The 11,629-nt window shown below is 41.2% G+C and overlaps 1 protein-coding gene across 1 annotated transcript in view; it reads left to right on the top strand.

Annotated features, from left to right (window-relative positions):
* The first annotated feature begins 10,050 nt into the window (after window positions 1–10,050).
* LOC139375725 (protein HID1-like) overlaps window positions 10,051–11,629 on the top strand; it is a 30,730-nt gene continuing 29,151 nt past the window's right edge. Inside the window, exon 1 of the mRNA XM_071117539.1 lies at window positions 10,051–10,165. Within this exon, the coding sequence (XP_070973640.1) occupies window positions 10,100–10,165 (66 nt within the window). The 5' untranslated portion in view covers window positions 10,051–10,099. The remainder of the gene's footprint in view (window positions 10,166–11,629) is intronic.

Here is an 11,629-nt window from a genome sequence, read left to right as displayed (position 1 = left end):
TCTGAAGACCATATTAAGTAGAATAATGACATATCCCGTCATATCCCCAGTCTGATTTTCTTTAGGTTCCTTTCGAAAAACCAAACCTCTGTTTGGTTTTCCCAACCGGTGACTGTAGAACCAGTCACACCAGTGAAACCATGACAACCACCTAACCGATACCAGTTTGGCAACTGGCAGTTTGGCAATGGCCACAGCCGAAATGATGTTGAGCATTTGTTTTATTCCACTCCACGACGTCACGGACATCAGGGAAAATTCTGTTTGGATCCAGGCTGGCTAACCTCAAAACAAAATACGTTTTTTAGAATATGTAAACTGGTGGAACGCAGGCATTCAAACACAGGAAATTAAACTATTTTAGTGTTGTTTATGAGGTTAATGCATGATTGTAAACATATTTCCATAGGCCACAGAATGTCAAAACAATCCACTCCAACATCTAAAAGGAGTAATTTGTTTTTAATGTACCATATTGAAAGATTTATTCAACCCAACTTTATTATTTGTTGCAGATGTGATCTGCAAGATCACTGCATATCTTGCATACCTATTAGAATATTTTGAAATGATGGGTAACATACACTGAGTGTACAAAACATTGGACCTGACACCTGATATTTCTATGACATGGACTGACCAGGTGAATCCAGGTGAAAGCTATGATCCTTTGTTGATGTTACCTGTTAAATCACCTACAATCAGTGTAAATAAAAGGGCGGAGACAGGGTTAAAGGAGGATTTTTAAGCCTTGAGATAATTGAGACATGGAATGTGTATTTGTGCCATTCAGAGGGTGATTTAAGTGCCTTTGATCAGGGTACGGTAGTAGGTGCCAGGTGCTCCGGTTTGAGTGTGTCAAGAACTGCAACGCTACTGGGTTTTTCATGCTCAAAAATGTCCCTTGTGTATCAACAATGGTCCACCACCCAAAGGACATCCAGCCAACTTGAGAAATTAAAGCCGGCAGTCTGCACTTTAACCTGGTAGTAAGTTAAAGCCAGCAGTCTGCACTTTAACCTGGTAGTAAGTTAAAGCCAGCAGTCTGCACTTTAACCTGGTAGTAAGTTAAAGCCAGCAGTCTGCACTTTAACCTGGTAGTAAGTTAAAGCCAGCAGTCTGCACTTTAACCTGGTAGTAAGTTAAAGCCAGCCGTCTGCACTTTAACCTGGTAGTAAGTTAAAGCCGGCAGTCTGCACTTTAACCTGGTAGTAAGTTAAAGCCAGCAGTCTGCACTTTAACCTGGTAGTAAGTTAAAGCCGGCAGTCTGCACTTTAACCTGGTAGTAAGTTAAAGCCAGCAGTCTGCACTTTAACCTGGTAGTAAGTTAAAGCCAGCAGTCTGCACTTTAACCTAGTAGTAAGTTAAAGCCAGCAGTCTGCACTTTAACCTGGTAGTAAGTTAAAGCCGGCAGTCTGCACTTTAACCTGGTAGTAAGTTAAAGCCAGCAGTCTGCACTTTAACCTGGTAGTAAGTTAAAGGCGGCAGTCTGCACTTTAACCTGGTAGTAAGTTAAAGCCGGCAGTCTGCACTTTAACCTGGTAGTAAGTTAAAGCCAGCAGTCTGCACTTTAACCTGGTAGTAAGTTAAAGCCAGCAGTCTGCACTTTAATCTCATAGTATAATTAAAAATCCAAAGTGATGGAGTATAGAGCCAAAACAACAAAACACAAAGTGGGTAAAACAGTATGTTAACATTATTAAAGTGACCAGGGTTCAATGACTCTATGTCCATAGGGCAGCAGTCTCTAAAGTGCAGGGTAGAATACCAGCAGGTAGCCGGCTAGAACAGTGACTAAGTTCAGGGCTGGGTACTGGGTGGAGGCCGGCTAGTGATGATTGTTAAACAGTCTGATGGCCTGGAGATTGAAACTGTTTATCAATCTCTCTGTACCAGCTATGATGCACCTGTACTGTCTCCACCTTCTAGATGGTAGCGGGGTGAACAGGCAGCTGCTCGGATGGCTTGATGATTTTCTGGGCCTTCCTGTGACACCAGGTACTGTAGATGTCCTGGAGAGCAGGCAGTGTGCCCCCGGTGATGCGTTGGGTTGACCGCACCACCCATGGTAGAGACCTGCTAATGCAGGCGGTGCATTTCTTGTACCACCCTTATGGGAAAAACCACACTGACTCAACTCCAGCCACACTGACTCAACTCCAGCCACTTTAATAAATGGGAATTGATGGGAAATGATGTAAATATATCACTAGCCACTTTAAACAATGCTACCTTATATAAATGTTACTTACCCTACATTATTCATCTCATACGCATACGTATATACTGTACTCTATATCATCGACGGTATCCTTATGTAATACATGTATCACTAGCCACTTTATACTATACTATGCCACTTTGTTTACATACTCATCTCATTTGTACATACTGTACCCGATACCATCTACTGTATCTTGCCTATGCTGCTCTGTACCATCACTCATTCATATATCCTTATGTACATATTCTTTATCCCCTTACACTGTGTACAAGACAGTAGTTTTGGAATTGTTAGTTAGATTACTTGTTATTACTGCATTGTCGGAACTAGAAGCACAAGCATTTCGCTACACTCGCATTAACATCTGCTAACCATGTGTATGTGACAAATAAAATTTGATTTGATTTGACATGAATTTCAAACGTGAACAATAGATCTCGTGTGATCTAATTTGATCAAATATGAAATGAATGTGACAACATGGGGATGCAAAGTTTCAACATGTGAAACCATGAAACTACACTTGACAACATTTGAGCACATGAAAACCCAGGTCTTAAATGTAATTTAGAATATTTTACTTTGAACATTACTTCAATTTAAACAGTTGTGGTCCCTGTAGGCTTCGTATTGTTCCCGGTTTGGTCCAGGGACATTATTAGAATGATGTGTCTTGGTCCCCTGGAGATTTTTCTCTTGTTGTGGTAAGAATAAGGTACATCTACAAATAGTTACTGTATTTTTACAGCTAAACTTAGATGTTAAAGGATGATATACAGTAGTATATTGATTATTTGGGATTCAACCTCCCTTGAGATTTGAACTCACAGTCACGATCGTCATAATGAATAGACCAAGGCGCAGCGTGTATAGAGTTCCACATATTTTAATAAATCAAAACTCACCAAACAAAACAAACCAAACCAAACCAAACCAAACCAGCACAAACCAAACCAAACCAGCACAAACGAACCGTGCCGTTCTGTGCTACTCACAGGAAGCTACACAAGATCCCGCAAACACAATGGGGAAATGGCTGCCTAAATATGATCCCCCAATTAGAGACAACGATAAACAGCTGCCTCTGATTAGGAACCATACCAGGCCAACATAGAAAAATCAAACACCTAGATAACCCACCCTAGTCATTTTCATGCCCCAACCACCATAGAGAATAAACAGCTCTCTATGGTCAGGGCGTGACACTCACAACCTTTTGGTTGCTAAGCTACCTGAAGTTTCTGCTGCACCACCAGGTCTGTGGCCATACGTGAAATTGGCAAGAATACATTTCTGCACTTTTCCTTAAAGTTGCAGTAAAGATAAAGTAAATATATTTAATAACTTGAAGGTGTTATCTCTATAAAATGACAGTATGCTGCTGTATTCTGATTTAAATTACTGTAAAAGGGGAGCCAGATCTGTGAGCATAAAAGAGATATGGCCACAGAGTTATTGTCAATAATGCATTTCTGCACTTTGTTAAAAGCTGCCCAGAATCAAGCAAATAATTGTCCAATTATCACCACCAATAAAAACTACCAGTGCTCAACGACACTTGACGTAGAGTATAACATACATTCTTTGAACCTCTTGGTGGGGAGGGGGTGAATCCATTTTCATGCAGTGCCACCAGGTTCATACTAATTGCTTGGAACATATATTAACACACTCAAAAAATAAGGGTGTGGTTAGGGTAGACTAGTGTTGTTCCCTGGGGTACACAAAGGTCAAAGGGTACACTTCAAGGGTACACATATGAACTCACATGGTACAGTTTGGTACCTTGTAGCTATAATGGGAACTTTTTCTACCAAATATTTTGAATGTAAGGTACGATCACTGCACTTTGATAGGTGGGGGCAATGTACTGGTGAGGCTCATTTGCATATTATGGGGCGTTGTCAAATCCTTGCTTCAGGACCTGAGCTACAGGCAGTTGGATTTGTGCATGTCATTTTAGGCAAAACATTTTTAAAAAAGGGGCCGATCCCTTAAATGACATTTTCCTAGTTGTCTTGAGTACTTTCTCATGTCATTCTCACTAGCACGAAAAGTTTTGATAGGGGACAGAATGTGGTTGGACCATCAAATGGGGCGGCAGGGTAGCCTAGTGGTTAGAGCGTTGGACTAGTAACCGGAAGGTTGCAAGTTCAAACCCCCGAGCTGACAAGGTACAAATCTGTCGTTCTGCCCCTGAACAGGCAGTTAACCCACTGTTCCTAGGCCGTCATTGAAAATAAGAATTTGTTCTTAACTGACTTGCCTAGTAAAATAAAGGTAAAATAAAATAAAATAAAAATAATTGGTATGTACATTACTCTTACAGAATTTCTATGTGGGCGAGGATATTGGAAATGTAATCAAAGCCTATTGGATGAAAACTTGTTTTTAATCAGGACAGAAGACTTTACAACAGACTTTTCCCAACATAACATAGGTACAGCAGATCCCCCTTATTGTATGGGACACTTTTAAATATGCCTTTAGAGGCCATGTGTAACAGATGTGAAACAGCTAACTAGTTAGCGGTGGTGCTAGTGTAACGGATGTAAAACGGCTAGCTTAGTTAGCGGTGGTGCTAGTGTAACGGATGTGAAACGGCTAGCTTAGTTAGCGGTGGTGCGCGCTAAATAGCGTTTCAATCGGTGACGTCACTTGCTCTGAGACCTTGAAGTAGTAGTTCAGTACTCATCTTTAAAACAAAAAGCAATTTAGGTCAAAATAGTTCATACTAACAAAGGAAATAGAGGGACTGACAGTACGGAAAGAATCTTCATTAAAGAAATACTACCAAAAAGAAGGACTGAAACTTGTTACAGATGATGGAGTTACCCATAATTCACCAAACAATACTTTGAAAGAGGAAGCAAAGTACTTAAAGCATATGTTTTCGTTTTAGTTTCTTCCATCTCCACTAACCACAATGTATTGTAAGGACTTTTTGTTCTATTAACAATGTAAAGAAAGACTCATGTGAAGGCCAAATTACAGAAGAAGAACTTATTGATGCAATTAAAGCCTTTAAGTCCGGGGAAAACTCAAACTAGAAGGCCTGATTTCACTATTACTGAAATAGGACCCAGGTGGTAATTATAAAGATCCAGTCCACTTAAAACATTGAAGGCTCCTTACACTTCAGTGATCTGACTCTACCAAAATGCGTAGCGCATAGAATTAAAAAGGTATTGTCGGATATTATTCATCCTAATCAGACAGATAAAGGTCACAATAACTTTCTGGCAAAATGTTTCCAGTAACCTACAGGACACTTGCTACCACTAGCAATCTTGCCCGTGAACTACTATGCTTTCACTGACTCTTCTGTTGACAACATGCATATCACTTGCTGATTGGCAGCATACTGTAACAGAGGCGGCCTATCAGAAGATTGCAGGCGTGGCTTATTCGAGGCATGGCTTTCAGCTGGGTCTTTTTGGTCTCTCGAAAAGGGAATGTCATCCCAGTTAATGTGGTCTGTTCATAAATCTTCTACTTCTTTACTGTCAGTTCTGCAGCCGTGATTAAGTCTGACGAAAGTATATGTGATATCAAAGGACAATATTTAAATGAAAGGTAGTCACCATGTCATTGTAATACTCAATTTCCCCCCCCCCCCCCCCCCCAACAAAAAAAACAAAATCAAATGTATTTATATAGCCCTTCGTACATCAGCTGATATCTCAAAGTGCTGTACAGAAACCCAGCCTAAAACCCCAAACAGCAAGCAATGCAGGTGTAGAAGCACGGTGGCTTCTACACCTACCACACTATCAGGGTAGTGAGTGCGATGGATCAGCTACAGTAAGTTACTGTCAATTTAATAACAACCCACTTCTAACTAGTTGTCAGTAAGTTAATGAGCAAACCACGCAAACAACTTAAACTGGTATAACATTTCCACTGAGGGTTGACACAAATATAACATATTTTAGACCATGCCCCCAAATATGCTAATAAACCCCTACCACATTACCACCACTGACATTTCAAAGTACAGTAACGATTGCACCTAATGCTGCATTCGTAACCAAGTGGGAATTGGGAATTTACCGAATTTATACGACTGGAAAAAACCCATGCGAACAGCCCTCCAACTGGTAATTACTAGTGGGAAACGTGTCTATCATCCATGAGCTCCGATTCCTCCCACATGCTGACCTCTGACTATTCTCTCATCGTTGATTTATTTGAATTATTTCATCAATTTTAGTTTTTTTCTGTATAGTTCTCTAATGTTGGTGGGGCATATTATTCCGTTTTAATGTTACTCCTCAATCATTATGATAAATATATAAGTGTTAAGTGTTTCATGAGTGTATTTTTAACAAAGCTGAGATTTACTTTGAAGTCCAAATTGTAGGAATGCAGGTGATGCCAGTAACTGACACAGATATGGCATAGCAGGAAGATCATAGTGCTGTGAACCAAGAGGTTGTGAGTTCAAATCGCAGTTAATTAATAATCAAATATTTAAGTTGAAATCTGCATATTAAAAGAGTTGTGTGTGTACCAACTCATTTTTGTTTGCAGGGAATCACCTGTGAAATGTGAACATTTGAATCCACGTGTTCTCTAATTCTCTCCTTCTCTCTTTCTCTCTCTCGGAGGACCTGAGCCCTAGGACCATGCCCCAGGAATACCTGACATGATGACTCCTTGCTGTCCCCAGTCCACCTGACTGTGCTGCTGCTCCAGTTTCAACTGTTCTGCCTTATTATTATTCGACCATGCTGGTCATTTATGAACATTTGAACATCTTGACCATGTTTTGTTATAATCTCCACCCGGCACAGCCAGAAGAGGACTGGCCACCCCACATAGCCTGGTTCCTCTCTAGGTTTCTTCCTAGGTTTTGGCCTTTCTAGGGAGTTTTTCCTAGCCACCGTGCTTCTACACCTGCATTGCTTGCTGTTTGGGGTTTTAGGCTGGGTTTCTGTACAGCACTTTGAGATATCAGCTGATGTACGAAGGGCTATATAAAAAAATACATTTGATTTGATTTGATTTGATGTGAAAGGTTATGTAATCACATGAAAATCCACATGTGAAGTGTTCCAAAAACACATGATTTGTGGAAATATCATGTGAAATCATGTTTTTTTTCTATGAAGGCAGAAGGGGATACAGCCCGACAGCTCTTGATGGTGCAGTTCGTGAGGGTCCTTGATCGAGCCACTCATATCACTTCATGATGACAGAAGTAAGTGTTACTGCCCATTTCCCTGTCGCTTGATCAAAATGAGAAGAAAATCAGGAATCTTGACACATAGACTCCAATCGATCGTACCAATGTTGCAGAGTCCTTACCACAGGTGCTTCCTTGTTTACGTTTCTGTCTATAGGTGGGGAGGAGCAGAATGGAGGTGTCATCTGATTTGCCAAAGGGAGGGCGGGGGGAGGCCTTGTAGCCATCCTGGAAAGGGATATTAACAATGATCAAGAGTGTTCGATGCGTGTGTAGCACATGAGATGTGTAGACATCATTTCGGTAGCATTTCCTTATTAAGATTTCCTTTATTATAGTATCTTTATTAATGTCCAGTGTAGTTCCTTGAGGGCCGTTGCAGCACCGGCTTAAGGGGTGAATATATACACAGCAGTGACAATGACGCAAGAATATTCTCCCGGGAAGGAAATGCGATCGGCATTTGATGGTGATCAGGAGAATAAAAGGAACTTTAGTTCCTGTACTTCATCACAATCACACCATGATTAACCCCTTCGCCTTTTCTTTTTCCTGGAGAGTAGTTTTTTTCCTGTTCGCCCGATGGCCGGAGAACCATGCTGGCTAAATGGACGGGGGACAGTATATCCGGAGAGAGCCATGAATCCTTGAAACAGAGTATGTAACAGTTCCTGATGTCTCTCTAGAAGGAGATCCTCGCCCTGAGCTTGTCTACTTTATGCCCAGGGACTGAGCATTAGTTGAATAGTGTACTCGGAAGTGGTGGACGGTTATGCACACCGTCTGAGTCTGACCACTTCTTCTTCCTGTTCTCCTGCGTCTGCGTTTATGGTACTGCAAAGTTGGCTAAGAGCTAGAAAAAGGGCGACCGTGTCTGCCGGCGCCAACTTGTTCACGGGCCATAACCCGATACGCTACGGTTCTACTTAATCAAACTCCCTGGTTGGCTTTTCAAATCAAATCAAATCAAATCAAATTGCATTTGTCACATGCGCCGAATACAACAGGTGTAGGTAGACCTTACAGAGAAATGCTTTCTTACAAGCCCTTAACCAACAATGCAGTTTTAAGAAAAAATACGTGTTCAGAAATAGATTAGTAAAACATTTTTCATAAAAGTTACAAATAATTAAACAGCAGCAGTAAAATAACAATAGCGAGGCTTTATACAGGGGGACTGGTACAAAGTCAATGTAGGAGGACACCGGTTAGTCGAGGTAATTGAGGTAATATGTACATGTAGGTAGAGTTAAAGTGACTATGCATAGATAATTAACAGAATTTGTGTTCAAATACCCATACTAACATACCGTATACGACATACTTAATGAGTATATACTACATACTATATACTATTAGTTCGTTTTAGTATACTGTAAATGAACAGTATCCTTTCAGAGCCAGAGTGTGCTGTAAATTCAGAGGTTGTCAGATTGTCCGTTTCGGCTCCTAACAATTGCAGTCAAGCACCCAAACTAACGTTGGCTAGCTTGCTAGCTACTTCCAGACACAAATGAGACCATTTTGACCATTTTACTCGCCCTAGCAAAGCCGATTAGGCAGTTTTCATGTTATCCAGAGCGTTGATGACTGTAACTGTGCTGCTGGCAACAATTTAATTACGTTTTTTGCCGATTACTGACACCGGCCATATTCAACCGGGTTGAGCGCTCGTAAATACACTATTCTCCGCTCTCGTACACTCAGACGAGAGTGCTCTGAAACCGGAGATAATTTATGAAAACACCATTGAGAACGCACACGGACTATACCATATATCTAAACTAAGAATGGCAGTAATAATCAAGTCAATAAACATTGGGTAGTTAGGAATGGGGGTGGCAACGCAAATAGTCTAGATAGCTTTTGGAGTAGGAGGCGAGGAGAGAAGACGTGAAATCAAGGTACTGCAATTGAGATTCTCCCCAAATAGCGTGCACAGGTTCTAGGTTAGGACAGGGTTGATTTAGGCTGTTGTGCCTCTGCTTCATAATAACATGGTTACCATAATTCACTGAATAGAGGGGCACCAGCACCCTGTTACAACTGTACCAGTGTAACACTGAGAGGCACTGTTGTAATTCTAATGACCAACGGATAATGACGAGGCATCAAAAAACAGAGGCTACTGCATCATATTAAATATGATTGTATTTTGAAGTATCAGTCCATCAAAATGTATTGCTAAATATTTATTGTACACTGTGCACTTTTATAGGGAAAGGTAAATACATTTGAAAAAAACTACTACAAAATAAACTAGATATTTCATAAATTAAAACATTCATGGCTGGACATTTCTCACTATTGTCTTGTCTTATAATTAAGATGATGATGATGATGATAAGTATTACTATTAGGCCTAGTACATGTTGTTACAGTTACAGGTTGCAAATAGCAAGTTTTTGTTTAACGGATTCATCAGGTGTTCAGGTAAATAGTCAAGGAATTGCATCAGTGAAATCCCATTAAGACGCAAATTAAACAAATATGTACATTTGGATCCCGGAAGTCGCCTTGCCTGAATCCTGTTCAGCTCAAATCCTTCTGACTGTGCGTCGCAAGTGTAGCTGGAGAAGGAAGTGGCAGATGAGTGAGATTATCCACGACTACGCAAGAGCAACCTACCGGTGGTTACCGTACACAGGCGATTCAGACGGAGCGAACAGGTTGGTGGCTAGTAGAAAATGGGCAACGTTGACTCCAAACTCAACTTCAGAAAAGCTGTGATACAACTGACAACCAAAACACAGGTTTGTTGAAATAATAACTCTCTTTTGGGTAGGCTAATGCAGAGTTTAAATATTTATGAACAGTTCTGTTTTTCAAGATACAAATAGCAATTTCAGTGCGCCAGATGGTAGCCTTGTATTTGACACATGGCTGAGAGGGTGGATAAATATGGTAAGGGCTACCTAACATCTGTCCAAAAACAGGGTTTTCTGGTTTGTCTAAATGTAAACTTTTAATTCAAATGTAGCATAAGATATATATATATATATATATTGGCTATATGAACTGACAATTAGATTAATTGTAGGGTACTGTTATAAATACTGCAAATTTGTGTTATAGAATTGTAGACTCATAACTTGGCAACAATGTTATTTTGTAATCAAATGTCACATTGTAATCGTACTTCTGTAGTTCCGATATAAACCCCACCGAGAGGCTGAGGTGGATCTGATGCAGAGCTACACTGAGATGCAGGTCTGAATACAGTTCATTCAGTGCCTGCTGTTGTGGCTGGCACTTGAATTGATCAGTTGCACGGTTTACCCGATAATTCAGCTGTTGGAAAATACACAAAAAAAACAGGGTAGTCTAGATAACATTACCAGCTACATTTCTGATGTTGTGGTTGTTGAATGAATCATAACATTCAGACAATGTGGCTGATTTTAATGTGGGCTGAAATACATTAAAGTTAGGCAAATAAGCATCAGTCTAAACTGCAGTGTATAGGTTATATTTACTCTGTCATCAAGGACGTTCTGGAAAGATCTTAGAACAACTGGTATTATAATAGAATATGCAAATCAAGAACATGTGAAGTAGGCCAGTAGCTGAATATATTGTCTGACAAACATGTGTTCCATCATATGTCTACTTCTTTGGCCGGTTTCCCGGACACCCACCCGCTCACGCATCCATCCACCCATCCATCCAACCATCCATCCACCCATCCATCCAACCATCCATCCACCCACCCACCCATCCATCCATCCATCCACCCACCCATCCATCCAACCATCCATCCACCCACCCATCCATCCAACCATCCACCCACCCACCCACCCACCCACCCCATCCATCCACCCACCCACCCCCCCATCCATCCATCCACCCACCCCCCCAACCATCCACCCACCCATCCACCCACCCCCCCATCCATCCACCCACTCACCCATCCACCCACCCCCCCATCCACCCACCCACCCACCCATCCGTCCAACCATCCATCCTGGACTAAAAGGCAATAAAGAATCTCCATCAAAAGTTATTAAGTATTATGTATCCGGGGAAGCGGCCCCTGACGTTTATTTCTGTATATATTTAACTGTTTTCCTCCTGTAGGCTACAGCCAAGCAGGTCTTTCTCTCCTCCTGTAGGCTACAGCCAAGCAGGTCTCTCTCCTCCTGTAGGCTACAGCCAATCAGGTCTCTGTCCTTCTGTAGGCTACAGCCAAGCAGGTCTCTCTGTCCTCCTGTAGGCTA

The sequence above is a fragment of the Oncorhynchus clarkii genome, chromosome 20, assembly GCF_045791955.1.
Source record: "Oncorhynchus clarkii lewisi isolate Uvic-CL-2024 chromosome 20, UVic_Ocla_1.0, whole genome shotgun sequence".
In the NCBI taxonomy this organism is placed as follows: Eukaryota; Metazoa; Chordata; class Actinopteri; order Salmoniformes; family Salmonidae; genus Oncorhynchus; species Oncorhynchus clarkii.
Note: the sequence above shows the minus strand (reverse complement) of the source record. Positions and strands in the feature narration are given on the sequence as shown.